This window comes from Salmo salar, chromosome 12 (assembly GCF_965601325.2).
Source record: "Salmo salar chromosome 12, fSalSal1, whole genome shotgun sequence".
Lineage (NCBI taxonomy): Eukaryota > Metazoa > Chordata > Actinopteri > Salmoniformes > Salmonidae > Salmo > Salmo salar.
In genome coordinates, this window is record NC_138302.1 from 65,715,568 (window position 1) to 65,735,939 (window position 20,372).

Genomic DNA, 20,372 nt, shown 5'->3' on the forward strand with positions numbered 1-20,372 from the left:
AGAGAGGGAGGGAGGGTAGGAGAGACAGATTTGAGGTGGTTAATCATACTGTTTGAGAATTTCGGCATTAGTCAAGTCAAGCTAACTCTGCTGCAGAGTGAACCCTTCACCCCACCTTCGGTAAACTGTCTGGACATCAAGGTCATAGATGGTTATCATTATACTCCCTCATTCCAATCCACAACACTTTCTTACTCACCAATCGGAATGACCTGAGCACAGACAGACCCTCAATGTCAGCCAATACCAGCTCGACTAAACTGAGGGTCACGATGAAGCTGTCAAAACAATTCCAGCCCTCCTGGAAGTAGTAGTATGGATCCATGGCAGCCAGCTTGGCAAACATCTCACCAGCAAAGATACCAGTGAAAACCTGTAAGTGCAAAAAGAGAAAAAGGTTAACAGTCAGATCCTAGGGTCAAGCTACCACTGTAGGACACAGGTTTGGGGTCAACCCCACTTAAATTCAGGAGATTCATTTCGTTTTAATTCAAGGGTGCAATTTAGACTGTAAAGGGGTTGCTGTGAATTTGACAGTAACTTACCAGCAGCTAGTGGCAAGTAAGTACAGTAACCAATGACACACAGTATTATACCATAAACAAGTAAATGCTACTGTAATTCATTGAGGGAGATGTGTTTTTTTATTTTACAGTATTTTACTCTTATTACATGCACTGTAAAAAAGCCAACTTAACCAATTCCTTAATAATCCTTATTCTGTGAGTTGAGTGGACTTCAAAAGGACAAGAATGTAAGCTACTCAACAAACTCTGCTCGATGTGAGCAAAAATGACAAAGTCATGATTGCCTTGGAAGGTAACACTGTAAAAAAGCATCAACCAATGGCTTAATCAGCTAAATATGTGAGTATAGTGGACTTCAAATGTACAAGAATTTGAGATAACGTGTTGTGTTTACTCAACATACTCTGCTCTATGTAAGCTAATTTGAACAAGCTTGTTGAGTAAAATTACAAATGTATATTTGCTCAAAACCACGCCCATCATTACCATCTTTCCCAGCCTGCTTTATTGCAGGTTGATATTCAGAATTGTTTGTTTCAATACCTGTGTTTTTTAATGTACATTGATTGGTTGATTAATCTTATGCTACATACATGTTTCTAAACTGATCTAATCTGTCAGTAGTTGGATTTAATGCACCCATTATTGAGATGGCTGTTCCAATTTATATGATTTAGGTAGTCTCAAAAATTCATATTTCTGACCATGTCAGTCATTGTCAATACAAAACCTGGACCCGTACAAATCAGCTGGGCTAGACAATCTAGACCCTCTCTTTCTAAAACTATCTGCCACCATTACCAGCCTGTTCAACCTCTCTTTCGTATTGTCCGAGATCCCTAAAGATTGGAAAGGTGCCACGGTCATCCCCCTCTTCAAAGGGGGTGACACTCTAGACCCAAACTGCTATATATCTATCCTGCCCTGCCTCACTAAAGTCTCCGAAAGCCAAGTTAATAAACAGATCACTGACCATTTCGAATCCCACTGTACCTTCTCCGCTGTGCAATCCGGTTTCTGAGCTGGTCACGGGTGCACCTCAGCCACGCTCAAGGTACTAAACGATATCATAACCGCCATCGATAAAAGACAGTACTGTGCAGCCGTCTTCCTCGACCTGGCCAAGGCTTTCGACTCTGTCAATCACCATATTCTTATCGGCAGACTCAATAGCCCTGGTTTCTCTAATGAATACCTCGTCTGGTTCACCAACTACTTTGCAGACAGAGTTCAGTGTGTCAAATTGGAGGGCCTGTTGTCCACACTTCTGGCAGTCTCTATGGGGGTACAACAGGGTTCAATTCTCGGGCCGACTCTTTTCTCTGTATATATATATCAATGATGTCACGCTTGCTGTGGGTGATTCCCTGATCCACCTCTACGCAGACGACACCATTCTGTATACTTCTGGCCCTTCCTCGGACACTGTGCTAACTAACCTCCAAACGAGCTTCAATGCCGTACAACACTCCTTCCGTGTCCTCCAACTCCTCTTAAACACTAGTAAAACCAAATGCATGCTTTTCAACCGTTCGCTACCCCAACCTGCCCAACAAGCATAACCACCCTGGACGGTTCTGACCAAGAATATGCGGACAACTATAAATACCAAGGTGTCTGGCTAGACTGTAAACTCTCCTTCCAGACTCATATTAAACATCTCCAAACCAAAATCAAATCTAGAATCGGCTTTCTATTTCGCAACAAAGCCTCCTTCACTCACGCCGCCGAGCTTACCCTAGTAAAACTGACTATCCTACCGATCCTCGACTTCGGCGATGTCATCTACAAAATAGCTTCCAATACTCTACTCAGCAAACTGGATGCAGTCTATCACAGTGCCATCCGGTTTGTTACCAAATCACCTTATACCACCCACCACTGCGACCTGTATGCTCTAGTCGGCTGGCCCTCGCTACATATTTGTTGCCAGACCCACTGGTTCCAGGTCATCTATAAGTCTATGCTAGGTAAAGCTCTGCCTTATCTCAGCTCACTGGTCACGATAACAACACCAGCACACGTTCCAGCAGGTATATCTCACTGATCATCCCCAAAGCCAACACCTCATTTTGCCGCCTTTCCTTCCAGTTCTCTGCTGCCAGTGACTGGAACGAATTGCAAAAATCGCTGAAGCTGGAGACTTATATTTCCCTCACCAACTTTAAACATCAGCTACCTGAGCAGCTAACCGATCGCTGCAGCTGTACATAGTCCATCTGTAAATAGCTCACCCAATCTACCTACCTCATCCCCATACTGCTTTTATTTACTTTTCTGCTCTTTTGCACACCAGTATCTCTGCTTGCATATCATCAACTGCTCATTTATCACTCCAGTGTTAATCTTCTAAATTGTAATTCTTCGCTACTATGGCCTATTTATTGCCTACCTCCTCATGCATTTTGCACACACTGTATATAGACTTTTTTCTACTGTGTCATTGACTTGTTTATTGTGTTATTGGCTTGTTTATTGTTTATTCCATGTCATTCCATGTGTAACTCTGTGTTGTTGTCTGTGTCACACTGCTTTGCTTTATCTTGGCCAGGTCGCAGTTGTAAATGAGAACTTGTTCTCAACTAGCCTACCTGGTTAAATAAAGGTGAATTACATTTTTTATATATATAAAAATGCAGATTGTAGGTGATTAGAAGTTCCAATTGTTGGCTATTCTCACTCTGGCTGGATTCCAATAGAGGAAGTTGTGTCACAAATCACTTAGCAACCGCACCAGGCTCCATGCTTGAAGACTGAAATCAGTCTGTTGAAAGTTCTCCGAAAGTCTACATGACTGGCTGCTATTGGTACCACCGGAAACTTCGGGAAGATTGCCCATTATTTCGTTTTTCTAAGGACACAGAAAACGGAGGCAGTGGGAGAACCTATTCAAGTAAGTAAATACATTTAGAAAATTATCAAAAATGATGTATTATTAGCTAGCTAGCCTACTACAGAAACTTAGTGTGCAGGCTAAGTTTCTGCTAACGTAATGTTTGCTAGTTAGCTAACATTACATACTGCATACAGTGCATTCGGAAAGTTTTCAGACCCCTTGACTTTTTCCATATTTTGTTACATTACAGCCTTATTCTAAAATGGATTAAATTTAAAAAAAAATCTTAATCAATCTACACACAATACCCCATAATGACAATGTGAAAACTTGTTTTTAGAAATGCTAGCAAATGTATTAAATATAAGAAACAGAAATACCTTATTTACGTAAATATTCAGAGCATTTGCTATAATACTTGAGATTGAGCTCAGGTGCATCCTATTTCCATTGATCATCCTTGAGATGTTTCTACAACTTGATTGGAGTCCACTTGTGGTAAATTCAATTGATTGGACACCTGTTGACAGTGCATGTCAGAGCAAAACCCAAAGGAATTGTCCGTAGAGCTCCAAGACAGGATTGTGTCGAGATACAGATCCAGGGAAGGGCACCAAAAAAATTCTGCAACATTGAAGGTCCCCAAGAACACAGTGGCCTCTATCATTCTTAAATGGAAGAAGTATGGAACCACCAAGACTCTTCCTACAGTTTGCCGCCTGGCCAAACTGAGCAATTGGGGGAGAAGGGCCTTGGTCAGGGAGGTGACCAAGAACCCGATGGTCACTCTGACAGAGCTCCAGTGGAGATGGGAGAACCTTCCAGAAGGACAACCATCTTTGCAGCACTCCACCAATCAGGCCTTTATGGAAGTGGCCAGATGGAAGCCACTCCTCAGTAAAAGGAACATGACAGCCTGCTTGGAGTTTGCAAAAAGGCACCAAAAGGACTCTCAGACCATGAGAAACATGATTTTCTGGTCTGATGAAACCAAGATTGAATTCTTTGACCTGACTGTTAAGTGTCATGTCTGGAGGAAACCTGGCAACATCCCTACGGTGAAGCACGGTGGTAGCAGCATCATGCTGTGGGGATGTTTTTCAGCGGCAGGGACTAGTTAGGATTGAGGGAAAGATGAACGGAGAAAAGTATAGAAAAGTATAGCAGTATGATGAAAACCTGCTCCAGAGCGCTCAGGACCTCAGACTGAGGCGAAGGTTCACCTTCAAACAGGACAACGACCCTAAGCACACAGCCAAGACAACGCAGGAGTGGCTTCGGGACAAGTCTCTGAATGTCCTTCAGTGGCCCAGCCAGAGCCCAGACTTGAACCCGATCTAACTTCTCTGGAGAGACCTGAAAATAGCTGTGCAGGGACGCTCCCCATCCAACCTGACAGAGCTTGAGAGGATCTGCAGAGAAGAATGGGAGAAACTCCCCAAACAGATGTGTGTCCAGCTTGTAGCCTCATACCCAGGAAGATTCAAGGCTGTAATCGCTGCCAAAGGTGCTTCAACAAAGTACTGAGTAAAGGGTCTGAATACTTACGTAAATGTTATATTTAAAATATATATATTTTATAAACTTGCAAAATTGTCATTATGGAGTTTTGTGTGTAGATTGATGAGGGGGGAAATTGATTTAATCAATTTTAGAATAAGGCTGTGACGTAACAAAATGTGGAAGAAGTCAAGGGGTCTGAATACTTTCCGAATGCACTGTAGCTAGCTAAGTCATCTAAATATTACCAGCTTGCTAACTTCATATTAGCTAGCTATCTTGATATATTTATCGTTGTAACTCTAAATGCATTTGTAGCTAGGTAGCTAGCTACCAGCCGTGGAAGAGGGTGAAAGGATTAGCTAGCAGTTACAGCTGTCTGTAATGCCCTGGCCATAGAGAGGGTTTTTTGTTCTTTATTTTGGTTAGGCCAGGATGTTACATTGGGTGGGCGTTCTATGTTCATTTTCTATGTTGTCTGTTTCATTGATTTTGGCCGTGTGCTTCCAATCAGGCACAGCTGTTGTTGGTTGTTGCTGATTGGGAGTCACACAATTGCCTGTTTTTCCGTTGGGGTTTTGTGGGTAATTGTTTCTGTTAGATTATTTCCTAACAGGACTGTTTTGCTGTCGTATTTTTGTTCAGTTTTGTATAGTGTTCTTACGTTAATTAAAATCATGATGAACACTAACTCCGCTGCGCCTTGGTCTACTCTCTTTCCCGACAGCCGTTACACTGTCAGAAAGGAGAGTAGGCTACTCTGGATAGACCGGGTACCTTTGTGGGAGGACATTATGAAAATATTCTCCAGTTCCAATCCTTAGCGAGAAAAACTGAGGACAGAGAGATATAGCAACATAATATTCAGTGCTTTCTAATTTGAGTATAATGCAGCCTGTTTACTTTGTGATATTTTCCGTCCTTAGGTACAGAGAACCGTAAAACCCTGTCTGCAGATGAAAAGGTCCCAATGAATGTCCCAAGAGAATAAGGGTACATTCTTGTATACCATGGATTATATGTGTACCTATGTTAGCACATTTTGCGAACAAAAATACAATTTAAAAGTCACACACAATCTATAAACCTATTACAACTCGAGCAGACCAACCATGCTGGGTGTACACGCTTCTGTTCCAGCCCAGCACTAGCACACCTGATTCAATGTATCAAACCTAATTAGTTAATAATTAAGTGTGCTTGTGCTGGGCTGGAACAGAAGTCTGCTCCCCCCATATATTAGGGATCAGTGGAGCGAGGTTGGCCACCTATGGTATTGACTTATTTTTTTGTTCACCTGAAATTATGGGTTTGGTAATAATAGTCTACTTGTTACTAAAACGTCTAACCTTAGAAATGAGTTAGCTTACTTGTATTCTGAAATGATATGAAATAGTGTTGATTCTTTGAAGTTACAGTAAGTGTTTAAATTTGTTTTAATTGTGAATGTAACTATTATTCAAGATGAACTAGTGTTGATGTTGATTAAACACAGATCACAATCCTGCAATAAAGAGGGGAAGGGAATCTGTCTCTAATTTGTCTGTTTCTGTGTTGCATTCATAAATTAACATTACCTTTCTGTTCAGTCATAAGCTCTCCAATTGGGTTTATTTGATTGTCACAATTTTTTCAGGACATCAGCCATGTGAATCCATTTTGCAGCTGATAATGGTATGCAACGCCAATGCAGCCATAGGCCTACAGCAGTGGTTCCTAACTCCAGTCCTTGAGTACCCCCAACAGCACACATTTCTGTTATCGCCCCGGACAAACACACCTGATTCAACTCTGAGGGCCTGCTGATTAGTTGATAAGTTGAATCAGGTGTGTTTGTCCGGGGCGATAACAAAAATGTGTGCTGTTGGGGGTACTCAAGGACTGGAGTTAGGAACCACTGGCCTACAGTATGATGGCATTAGCCTTATGGGCATTTGCAATGCAGCCCTTGACATTGTGCATCTGAAACAGAAAATAGCTTAACTCACACATTGTTTACATATTGTTCAGCTATATGTTCTCAATTTAAAAACGATACCTGTAGACAATGTATATGAGACTAATCATTATACTGGATTTTGTACATGCCTTGTGCTGACATTAAATTGTTCAGTGCAAATCCAACCCTTTTAATCTAGGTGGTGAAATATATGAAAGCAGGAGATAATGGGATCCTTAGCTTAAAACATACAACTACTGCCACCAAGTTCAATGCCAGATACTTTTCTCCTAGGTCTGAATGGCACTTGGAGGTGCTACTGTGATAATGAAGATGGTTTGCCTAAGACTACCACAACAATTATAGTCTATGCTAAATGTGTTCAAATTGTAAAAGAAAGAAAAATGTTGGGCTATATGAAATACTTTTTATTAAATGGGGCAAGGCAAAGCATAGATGAAAAAATATTTTTAATTTAACCCATACAACAATATAGCCTATTATGACAGTACAGTATGTTTACAGTATCATAAACAGTAGTCTTTTACACATTCCAAATTATATTTTATATATTCATATGGTTTAAGGGGGCACTTTTGTCATGGCGACAAGGTGAAGGTGCTTTCTACTCAAATGGCACAACAGAATCATTCAGATAGTCCAAAGCACAGCATATGACACCTATCTTGTATAACTGAGGTATGTCTCCTTTCATATCTGGAAAAGGAGGAAGTAGGAGTAGAAACTGATGCTGCTGCTGCATTACTCATCTTCACAGTGGGAATCCTGTCTACATGGGTGTCTTGATAGAGGTCTGCTGGTGAACCTACAGTAGTACAAAATCAAATGAAAAGCACCCCAGATGTTAGAATATCACTTCTTCAGGTCACCTATAGCATGAGGGCACTTAAGTGTTTGTTATGTTTAATTCATTCAGGTGTTTTAGTGTCATATAAAGATTATATATATTGTTGGACTGGAACAACCAATAGTCAACACAGCAGGTTGTCCTATACCATTGAGGCCTTTGTCCTATGTCCATAAATGTTCCCTCCTCTTATGAATAAAGTTCTTAACAAATTATCATTGGGTAATTATATGAACATGACAAGCACTGGAGTTTTTTATGCAATAATATCCTCCAGGCTATATGGACGCCATATCGTACAATTTGCGTCTCCCCTTTTCATGGTCATGGCTAGAAGGGATCCAGCTTTGTAAAATGAATGTAATATTTGACATTTCATAGCAGATTAGGATAATTAATTTAAGGTTATGTAAAGGTTTAGGGTTAGCTAAAATGCATTTTTGTAAACTTTTAACATGAATTTGATAAAAGCTGGATCCCTTTTAATCAGGACCCCTTTTCGGCCTACATTACATGGTTGCATTCAAGACAAATTCGTTTTTTATTGGTCTGTTGAGTAGGCCTAGGCTACCATCCTATTAGAAGATATTCTGCTAATGTCTCCAGTCATATAAAGTGTAGTAAAATTGCATGAAATGTGTATCAAATGCCACATTTTTCCGATGCAAAGGAAAGTAACGTTAAGCATATGCCACAATGCGCTTATTAATAGCTTACATTATCACTATCCAATCTACTCATCACATTAGGAATAGTAGGCTTACATTAGTCTGCAAATGTAATGACAGAGCCATGCAATCCTTTGTTATAAAGGTGCATTTTTATGGTGAAAAAATTGCTTCCCCAAAACTTGAAACTCACGCGACACATGCTAATAGCTAGACTACAAACTATCTAGCTAGCTAATTTTGGCTAACTTACTGTAGCGTTGTTGTTAACACCTAGTTAGCATAACAGCTAAAATAAACTCAAAATCGATCAGTCTTGACTTACCAGTGATGAAATGATCGTAGCAGACCCTGTACTGACAGCTGTCTGTGTTCAGGTCTTGACGGGCAAAAAGGTTTATTCGCTTTTCTGACAGCTCGAGTCTTATCTCATTGGTATCACCAATTGTGTTTCATGATTGCGTGGGAATCTGTAAACAAATGTCTTCCTGTTGTCTTTCCTGCCTTGTTGAGAGCAGCCAAATACTCCACCGAAAATGACAGTGGTAACCAGTTTTAGGCACTGTTATCATGCAGTTTGGGGTAGCATAGGAAATATAGCTGTGAGAATCAATGCACAGGGTTCACTGGATGACAGTAGTGATGTGAAGTTTGTCTCTTTTTACTGACTCTGATCTTTTCAATTCGTTCAGTTAAAAGAACAAATAATTTGACTCATTTCGTTCATTTGAGTCCGTAATGCCTCGAGCTCGTAGGACCCCTACCGGCGAACGATGAACTGAAAACATGTTCACATATAGTTCACCATAGGGGGCTTAATGGAGCTGTCATTTGTGACTGAGACTTGCAAAAGTGTGCTTTTTAAAATATGTAGGCTACATTTGTTGAATGCTCGGAATACAAATAAGATTAGTTCTTGATACATTTGAAACAAGGTTTAGTTGTGGCTGCAACCGGACTAGATTGTGATCGACTCTTGACGGAATGCATTGCTTGACTGCCATGAGGGTGATAAGCACAATATAATTTGTGAACTGCAGCCCCCCCAAACATTTAGTTCTCGAGTTCGTTGAGCAGAGGGTGTGTATGTTTTAGTTTTACAAAGCTGTGTGTATCATAACATTTAATAATCAACATTTAATAATCAATTAATTGCAGTCATTCTTAAACCATGGAATCAATTATCAGTTCTGAACATGTATTTAAACATACACGTCTCTGGAGCCGCTGAGTCGGAGGAGCATGTATCAATCCTGCTTTAGGACTCATTGCATTGCGCCCAGCAGGTCAAACGAACGACTAAAACAAACGAGTCACTCCAAAAAACTAATCATGACTTGAGTTAGTAAAAATATGATGAATCATTTGCGAACTGCACATCACTAGATGACATAAGGGACACAAGATCAGTTGGATAAAAATATAAGCATAATTTATAATTTGTATTGCAGTAATTATTTTATTCTGGGACTTCATTTGTGTAAATTATTAAAATCTAAGTTGGTACACTCCACATGTCACGCCCTGACCTTAGAGAGCCTGTTGTATTCTCTATTTTGTTAGGTCAGGGTGTGACTTGGGTGGGCATATCTATGTGTCTATTTCTTTGTTGGCCTAGTAAGGTTCCCAATCAGAGGCAGCTGTTTATTGTTGTCTCTGATTGGGGATCATACTTAGGCAGCCCTTTTTCCCACCTGTGATTGTGGGATCTTGTTTTTGTGTAGCTGCCTGTGAGCAGCCCAGAACGGCACGCTTCGTTTTCTTCTGTATTGTTTTTGGTGAGTTTCATATTTATTAAACATGTGGAACTCTAAGTACGCTGCACCTTGGTCTCCTTCTTACGACGAGCGTGACACCACATTACAATACTTCAATATACTCTCACAGCTGTAATACGCTGACTGCGCGGGAGGCAGGACTTCCGGTATCTATTTTTCCCGAATAAAATATACACTTTTCACTACATTCAGGTGACATAATAGGGCAACAATATTTGATCATAGATATACTAGTCACAATATCATAAATTGTTAATCTGCATAATTTAAATCTAACATTGATTTGCAAAGTCCAATTGATCAATAGATATTGCACTAGTATCCTATGGTGCCATTTGTGCCAATGATATCTATAAATCAAATAAATTGTTGTTTGTCACATGTGCTTAATACAACAAGTGTAGACTTTATCATGAAATGCTTACTTACGAGCTCTTTCCCAACAATGCAGAGTTAAAAAGTAAGAAAAATGGTCTAAATAAAAAGGAAATAGTGACAAAATAACCTAACTATAATGAGGCTATATACAGAGTCAATGTGCAGTGGTACGAGGTAGTTGAGGTAATATCTTCATGAAGGTAGGGGTAAAAGTGACTAGGCAATCAGGCAAATAAAATAAACAGATTATCATCAGTGTATGTAAAGAGTGTGAAAGTGTGTCAATGTGTGAGTGTTTGTGGGGCGTACATGCGCTTAATATGCGCTAGTGTGTATGTGAACATATGTAGTATGTGTTTTTGTACGTGCGTGCGCAGGGAGGGGTGTAGAGTCCAGTAAGTGTGCATAGAGCCAGTGCTAGAGAGTCAGTGCAAATAAAAAGGGGGTCAATGAAAATAGTCCGGGTAGCCATTTGATTAACTGTTCAGCAGTCTAATAGCTTGGGGGTAGAAGCTGCTCAGGGGCCTTTTGGTCTCAAACTCGGGGCTCTGGTACCGCTTGCCGTGCGGGCGCAGACAGAACAGTCTATGACTTGGGTGGCTGGAGTCTTTGACAATTTTTAGGGCCTTCCTCTGACACCGCCTGGTATAGAGAGAGTTTGCAAGCCCTGCCACATCCGACCAGCGTCAGAACCGGTGTAGTAAGATTGGATCTTACTTCTGTATTGACGCTTTGCCTGTTTGATGGTTTGTCGGAGGGCATAGTGGAATTTCTTATAAGCATCCGGATTAGAGTCCTGCTCCTTGAAAGCAGCAACTCTAGCCTTTAGCTCAGTGCGCATGTTGCCTGTAATCCATGGCTTCTGGTTGGGATATGCATGTACGGTCACTGTGGGGGGCGACGTTGTCAATGTACTTATTAATGAAGCTGGTAAACTCAATGCCATAGGATGAATCCCGGAACATATTCCGGTCTGTGCTAGCAAAACAGTCCTGTAGCTTAGCATCCGCTTCATCGGACCACTTCTGTATTGAGCTCGTCACTGTTGAGCGCGTCACTGGTGCTTCCTGTTTGAGTTTTTGCTTGTACGCAGGAATAAGGAGGATAGAGTTATGGTCAGATTTGCCAAATGTAGGGCGAGGGAGAGTTTTGTGTGTGTTTCTATTTGTGGATTAAAGGTAATCTAGAGTTTTTTTTCCGCCTGTAGTTGAACAGGTGACATGCTGGTAAAAATGATGTATGACGGATTTCAGTTTTTCTCTGATTAAAATCACGGGCCACTACGAGCGCCACCTGTGGGTGAGCATTTTCTTGTTTGTTTATGGCCCTATGTTGAGTGCAGTCTTAGTGCCAGCAGCAGTAAATAGTATGTTCTACAGCGTATCATGAGGTATTCTAACTCAGGTGAGCAGAACCTTAAGACTTCCTTAAAATTAGAGATTGCGCACCAGTTGTTAACAAAGAGACACACACCCCGATGCTGCCATTCTGTCCTGCCGATGTATAGAAAAAACAGCTAGATTTATATTTCCATATCCTTGTTCAGCCACTTCTCGGAGAAACATTGGATATTAAAGTTCTTCAGATAACGTTGATAGGATAGTCTTGAACAGAGCTCGTCCAGTTTATTCTCCAGTGATTGCACGTTCACCAATAGTGCGTGGGTAGAGGCGGTTTATTCACTTGCCGACGTAGTCTCATCAGGTATCCCACACGCCGGCCTGTATAATACAGGCTCTTCCTTTTTCGATTGTCGGGGATATGGGCCTGGTCCAGGATGAGCAGTATGTCTTTCGTCGCTGACTCATTGAAGTAGAAATCCTCATCCAAATTGAGGTTAATGATCAGTGTTCTGATGTCCAGAAGCTCTTTAGGAAACAACGATGCCGGAAACATTATGTACAAAAAAAGTTAAGATCAGCACAAAAAACACAAAAATACAATTGGTCAGGATCCCGTAAAACAGCTGCTATTCCCTCCAGCGCCATTCTATATATCCATTCTATAGTGCCACCAACTGGTCTGGTGCAGCCATTAAAGGTTGCAGTAACTTTATATTCACACAGCTTCTAAGGACATATACATAAGGTTTACATACCAAATTTCATGCCAATCAGTTCATCTAGTGGTGTAGCATGGCCGACTTTGAATGCAGCAACTAATCATACTCATATTCATATTCATTAGAGGCTAATTCATTGAGTCTATATACCAAATAAAATAAAATCTGGAGTCAATCTGACTTTTGGTTCAGGAGAAGAAGATTTTTCAAGTATTTGTAGCATTACCATATGTGTTAATGTGCATCTATAGCCACAGTGCGGCCATATTTAATTTGGAGTTAATGGTTAATGTAGAGATGATGATTGCAGATGATTTTGAGCATTAGTGTTACATATATAAGTTCTTAATGGTTTCCTTGTTTTTTGAGATATCAATACCAAATTCTGTGTGGTTCATCTTAGCAATGTCCATGATAGCGATGGAAAATTTCAAGTTGATAGGTCATTGTGGAGTGTATTTACAGTGCTTTAAATGGACACGTAAAATCTGATTTTTGATTTGTCAATAACTCAGCCATCTTTTTACCAATCCCTTAGCTTTTCTCAAACTAAGAAGTTAACACATACCATGGGCCTACATTCATTTGGTGTCATTTGGTCCTATGGTTGAGAAGATTTTGTAGCATATTTGAGCATATATATTAACATATGTTTTCATATGCATCTACTGGTAAAGTAAGGCCATCTTTGAATGGATCAATGCTATCTTCTTGAACTCTTTAGGGACTATTGTGATGAATCCAAAGACCAAATTTGGAGTGAATCTGACTTTTAGTTCAAGAGAAGAAGATTTTTTATAATTATTTTCCTTATTCTTTAAGAAATCAATGCCAAATTTAACATAGTTCATCACGGTATTGTTTCAAGTTGATAGACCATTGTGAAGTGGATTCCGATTGGATTCGAAATGGACACTTAAAATCAGATTTCCTGATTTATCAATACCTAAGCCATCTCTTAACCAATCCCTTTTCTCAAACTATGTTAAAAGATGTACCATGGGCCTACATACCCAATTGAGTGTAATTTGGACTTCTGGTTCATGGGAATACGTTTTTCAAAGGTTTTCCAAAATGTCCAAGATAGCGATAAATCTATCCTGATGGACCTTGTGGGTCCTTGAGGCAAATTTGTTAAGCATGAGGCATTCAAGTCTCTAGGTCAAACAGGGCGATGGAAGTGAGACTGCTTATAACAGCACCACTTTTTGGCCAATCAGTGCCATCCTTTTTGACCAAGTTACTCATGGCCTCTAGTTTCTGTGTGCCAAATTAGGAAAAAAGTTACCAATCTATGCTTGAGGTTTTTTTTGGACCATGTCAACAAATAAATAAATAAAGAATAATTCTGAAAATAAGAATAGCTTTCAGAGCTTCACTGTGAACCCCTAATTACACATAATTTAGCAAGAAAGCATTTTGTATGTTGGTTCAACTATATCCTCAAATGTTGAGTAAACTCACAATCCTATTGCAGCTGGTTGCATTACAATTGTATGTTGAATCAACTTTTTTTATTTACAGTGTGGGATTGGTGCAAGCAGGTTTGCTGCAAAGTAATGTGTTGTCTTTATAGAACCATACAGGTTCCATTTAGAACCGTATGATCATGGTTCTTTATAGAGCCTTCAAAATGGTGTTAACCTTGCCTTAACTCCCTTATCTTACCTCATTTGCACTCAGTGTATATAGACTTTTTTTCTTTTCTTTTTTTCTACTGTATTATTGACTGTATGTTTTGTTTATTCCATGTGTAACTCAGTGTTGTTGTATGTGTCAAATTGCTATGCTTTATCTTGGCCAGGTTGCAGTTGCAAATGAGAACTTGTTCTCAACTAGCCTACCTGGTTAAATAAAGGTGAACATTTAAAAAAAAAAAATATAGCACCAAAAATGGATCTGCTATGGTTACAAGTCATAGAACTCTTATTTGGCACTACGGATGTCGGATCTTGATTTGACCAGTTTTGATCATTTCTAATGGGAAATACGTTTTGATAGGCTACAGTAGGCTATAGTTTAGGTGTGAGATCTAGTGAAAGAAAGAGAACGGCATGTTTTCAGTGAATTTATGTAAATCTCAAGACTTATTTGAAATTCCTGCAGTGCAGGAAAAGTCTCTGCGAAAACAGTGATCAAATTAAGATACTACATCTGAATATAGAACCAAGTGTGTAGTATATTATAACATATCATTCTGATCTCTGATAGAAACCAGAAAATGTCTGCTCAAGATTTGTACCTGAGAGTTCTGATCTGTGTGTGCTATGCTGTGATGCAGAACATGGAGGTTAAAATCACGGAGAACTTATAATTTGTAGAAATTCTGCTTAAATACAGAAATTTGAGAGTGAAATGTGAAATGGATCTTGCTTGCATGGCATTTTGTTTGATGTAGTGCTGATTAAAAATTGATTGGAGTCTCAGTGCTGGTGAAGGTTGTCCTTGCAGGACAAGGTCATAGAGCATTGCCGCACACACGCACACACACAGGGAGGTTTGTATGATGGCATGTTGGTGGGCCTATGCCCAATACCGGATCATGTGCCCAATACTTGATAATGTGCCCAATCATCACTGCAGAGAGCACTCAATGATTCATCCTGCACCACCACTGAAACCATGCCAACATCTGTAACCTAATTTCCCATATAGCTGCTGACACTACGCCAATCTCTGTGACCTCATTTCCTATCTCACCCCTTACACCACGCCAATTCCTCTGACCTGACACGGACAGGCCAGGGACTCTGCTACTGAACTGAGATATCTGAGAGCAAGTGGACACCACATATGCCCTCTAACCTCTCCTCACACTCACACACCAGCCTCATACCTTACCAATCAGTATTCTCCACTTAACAAGGTAGCGATCTATCATGTTACATTAAACTTTAATGTATCCCCTAACCAACCAACCCTGCCACCCCCTGGACATACCCCTGTCCTGCCATGTTAAAACTGCTAAATCAGTAGGAAGAGAGAGACAGAGAAGAAAATGGGGCAAGAAAGAGAGAGACACATTTGGGGGAGAGAAACTGAGATAGCTGCTGTGGTGAGAGAAGGGGAGCAAGCTGGTTGCTTTAAAATAGAGCAGAGTTTTTTATGAATTCCCTTCAAAGGGCAGAGTGTAGTGCGTGTATGTATGCGTGCGTGCGTGTAAGAAAGGGCCTGATTAAACCAGCAAAGAAGTGCTCTGAGGGATCTGTACCACACTTCCATCCTCACAGCATGGACAGAGCAGGTAGAGACAGTGAGAGTAAGAAAGAGACAGAGAGAGAGGGAGAGAGAGAGTGAGAGAGAGAGAGAGGAGAGAGAGAGAGAGAGAGAGAGAGATGTGGAGCAGAGGTAGAGAGCCAAGTATGAGAGAGAAATAATTAGATGTGAGAAACATGACAATCACATGTTGACACACTCCTGTGGTACCCTACACACTAAACACTGTCTACTTGACTGTTTCTCACCAGATTGCCCACTGACAGTGTCTCATCAAAGCGAGGAGTCATGGGGTAGTGCTCCATGGCCATGAAGAGGGTGTTGAGGACGATACAGATGGTGACGGCCAGATCTACAAAAGGGTCCATGACGATCAGGTTGAGCACATACTTGATCTTCAGCCAGAAGGGAAAGCAGTCCCACACACAGAAGAGGTTGGCAAACTTATACCACCATGATGGACATGCCCTTTGAGAATCTTCTAGCTCTGTATGGGGAAAGGGGAGGGAATTTAAAAAAACAGAAGGGGGCAGGGGAGAAAGGGGTAAACCAAGAGAAGGAGAGGGAGACAAAGTGAAAGAGAGAGAGAAAATGGTAAAGTGTGAATAAGAGGAAAAGAGAGAGTAGGAGTGGGAGTGGGAGACAGGAAAAGAGGGAGAGTGTGGAAAAGAGAGAGAGAGAGGGTGAAAGAGAGGGAGAGGGAGGAAAAGAGTCACAAAAATAGACCCATTGCTATAAGGCTGGTTGTCTGGTGGTCAGGTCAGTATATTGCAAAAAGGCAGGGCTAAATGGGGAGGGGTTGAAAGGTGAGAGGTTGGATGTGAGGACAGAGGCATCCGTACCATCCACCAGTATGTGTGAGTGAGTGTGAGTTCTGTAACCTCCACCAGTGGGTGTGTGTGTGACAATGTGTGTAGAGGCAACTGTACCCTCCACCAGTGTGTGTGAGTGTGTATGAGTTCCGTACCCTCCAGCAGAGTATGTGAGTGTGTATGTGTGGCCACGCTCATCACACTGTTGGTCCGGTCCTTGTTGCGGCTGAGCTGGTCCACAGAGACCATCAGGGAGCCCGAGTGTTTCTTCTTCCCCTCCACCTCTGTGGTCTGCGCTCAGGGAGAGGACACACACACAAACACCCGTCAGAAGCCTTACACAAACACTACATCTTGAAACCATTCTAATCACTAACCCTAGCCTTTGTGTCTGACACACGGTATGCTTAAACCAGAGAGAGAGAGAGACCAACACCCAATCCTATCCCACACACCAGACACAAAAACCCTATGCCATACACCAGACACTAAAAATACCACTAAGCCCCATTCCTTACAACATTATCCCACTCTAAGCAAACCGTCCTGTCCCACCCAAAACGTATAACAGTTGTATCCCCTTCCCAAACCTCCATGCAAGAGCAGGCATATAGCTAATAAGAAAAGAGAAGTCAAGACAGCCACTGTACCATGCTACGTTTGGAGAGTAGGTAAAACGCTTGGCTTGGAGAGAAGTAAGGGGATTTCAAACTACCATGCTACACGCAAAAAAAAAGTTATTGAGGGATTCTTTGTCAAGGGGTGAGGGTGATATGTGTAAGCATTTTTCATCTAGGGTTTTTACTGCTCAGGAAGGGTTCTTAACTGCTGTGAAGGCTGTGAAGAACTATCCTGTTCTTTCCCTCTCCACCATGATTTCCTTTATACCATGAATTGATACACTGTTAAAAAGTTCCTGTAATTTGATGGTACAGTGTAAAATAATAGGGAAGACATTAAAACTATGAAATAACACATATGGCATCATGTTGTAAACAAAAAAGTGTTAAACAAATTAAAATATATTTTAGATTCTTCAAAGTAGCCACCCTTTGCTTTGATGACAGCTTTGCAAACTCTTGGCATTCTCTTAAAAAGCTTCAGCTGGAATGCTATTCCAACAATCTTGAAGGACTTCCCAAATATACTGAGCACTTGTTGGCTGCTTTTCCCTTCACTCTGCGGTCCAACTAACCGTGAGAGTAAATTTAATTCCGGTTCATCTGTTCTGTTGAAAAGATTAACCAGAATTACATTTACTCTCACGGGTGTCCAAAAATAGCTATGTGAACACCACGGCCCTACTAAGCCATGCTTCTAGTCTTCTGCTCTGGGTTGTTTGTGACCCAACTGGCGCCACACAGTCGACCACAAGGAGCAGAACGTCTACACCTGGCTGTCCAAGAAACCGAAGCACTCGCAGACATCGTCCCACCCAACAGGCCAGCGCATCAGAATCCGGTGAATCCTCTACCTCAGCGATGTCTTCTTCATCCTCCAGATCCAGAAAAACTTTTTTGGTCCCCCTGCCCCTGCAACGTTCCAAACGCACACATGCCAAAGACAAAGACGCACGAGGAGAGGTACGAGAGAACGGGGGAATGAGGTAAACGAAGATTCCCAAAGCAACAATGCTCCACGAGAGAATGTCGTTTTTAACTACAGCTTTCTAGTGAAGAAATGTGATGTTTTAAACAAAGGATTGTACTGTATACAGTCACAAATCCTATTCATGTTACAATTTAACTATTTAAGTTTTAATGCAATATCAAATTGAAAGGTTTCTTTAGCCCTAGAACTGAAGCTCTACCTAATTACTCCAGCTTCAGACCTAAAAGTACTTTCATTACATTTCTAAATAACCCATCAGTTAGCAAGCACATTTTGTAGATTGGTAGAAAATTACATTGACATCCAACTAAAGAAACAAAGTGAATGTCGACATTTACAACATTTACAACCATTCCAGGAGTCAAAAAAATGCTCTTGATTACTTAATTAATGATAACTCGATTAATATACAGATATCAGATAAGGGAAGTGGGATTGTGATTTGTAATACCAACATGTATGTATATAGAAAACATGAATAGCTTGTTGGATGGTAAAAAAATTTCACAAGAAATGTATTTCCTTGATAAAGGACTACAAAATAAATTGTTGACAGAACAGGAATTTAAATTTACATTTAAACCTTTCTGTCCCAAAACCTACAGTATTGATCCTTTATGGCTTATTTAAGGTTCACAAATCAACCACAGATCCTCGATTAAGACCTATTGTTTCAAGTATTGGCTCCCTAACTGAAACGGTGTCTCGTTATGTGGGCTTCCACATTTATCCACTAGTCAAACAGTTGTAATCCCATTTAAAAGACACCACTGACTTTCTAATGAAATTACCAGTATACCAGTTATTAGTGAAGGAAATTGACTAGTCAGTCTTGATGTCTCATCGCTATACACATATATATTCCGAATGATGGAGGTATGGAGGCCGTCAAATTCTTCCTCTCCAACCGCTTAAGTGATGTGCCTACAAATTATATCATTGAGCTTGCACAACTAGTGCTTACTAAAAACTATTTTCTATTTGACAAGTATTACTACCTAAAGACCTTTGGAACAGCAATGGGAAAGCCATTAGCAAATCTCTTCATGGGGAAATTCGAATTTTATTTTATTTATGAAAATAATCCTTACAAAGATCATGTTATATATTTGACCCGCTATATAGACGATTGCTTTATAATTAAATAAATGTCTTAACTACATTAACACACCGGTCATTAACTCTAGAGTAGAATCAATTTCCTTCACTATGGAAAAGAACATTAACTCTATATATTTCTTAGATGTACTTGATACAAAGAAGGGGCAATCTCTAAGTATTACAGTTTACAGAAAACCTACAGATTAAAATACTATACAGACAACGGATAGTTATCCCCCTAAAAAGAGGTTTACCAGTCAGTCAACTTCCTAGACTGCGTCGCATCTGTGACACAGAGGAAAAATATGATAAACAATCCAATTCTCTCATTGAGCGTTTCAGAGGATACCCGATACCTGGCTTGATAAAGCAAAAAAAAAATCAAATTAAAAGCTTAAACAGAATCCAGTTACTTAATAAATCCAAATAAAAACAGAAGAACCAGTTTTCTGTAAAATAAACACTGGCATTTACTATCATCAGACTCCTCTTTAAATTCTGCCTTCCAGAATCAACCTTTATTCACCTATAAACGATCAAGAAATCTATCAAAGATACTGGTTAAATCAGATGTGGTCAGAGAGAGAAAAGAGGCATTCATAAAAGGATGGTTCCCCTGTAGATCATGTATCTCATGTAGCACCATAAGGAAATGTTCTAACTTTGTATGCCCTAAGACTTCTAAGAACGATGAGTTAAAGTAATGTATAACTTGCTCTACTAAATAAGTTATTTATATGTTACAGTGTTCTTGCAAGAAGATTGATATTTGAAAAACATCCCGCGCTTGGAAAGTACGCCTTGTAGCACATAAATCCACTATCAGACGTCAAGATATCACCTTGCCAGTTGCAAGACACAAAATCATTTGATTAATGAATTGCGTTGCATCGGGATCTAAAAAGTGTATCCACCATGCAGAGGTGATTATGACAGCAAATTACTCCAATGGGAAGCCATGTGGATATTTCAATTAAATTCTGTAGATCTACCAGTGGAGGCTGCTGAAGGGAGAACAGCTCATAGTAATGGCTGGAATGGAACAAATGGAATGACATCAAGCACATGGAAACCAT

The 20,372-nt window shown here is 40.4% G+C and overlaps 1 protein-coding gene across 1 annotated transcript in view; it reads right to left on the minus strand.

The window, feature by feature from the left end:
- Positions 1–20,372, minus strand: part of LOC106565594 (sodium channel protein type 8 subunit alpha) — a 115,071-nt gene that overhangs the window by 39,127 nt on the left and 55,572 nt on the right. The window contains exons 13-15 of the mRNA XM_014132896.3: positions 16,740–16,875; positions 16,021–16,259; positions 200–373 (exon numbers count right to left, since the gene is read on the minus strand). Coding sequence (XP_013988371.1) covers positions 200–373; positions 16,021–16,259; positions 16,740–16,875 — 549 coding nt within the window. The remainder of the gene's footprint in view (positions 1–199; positions 374–16,020; positions 16,260–16,739; positions 16,876–20,372) is intronic.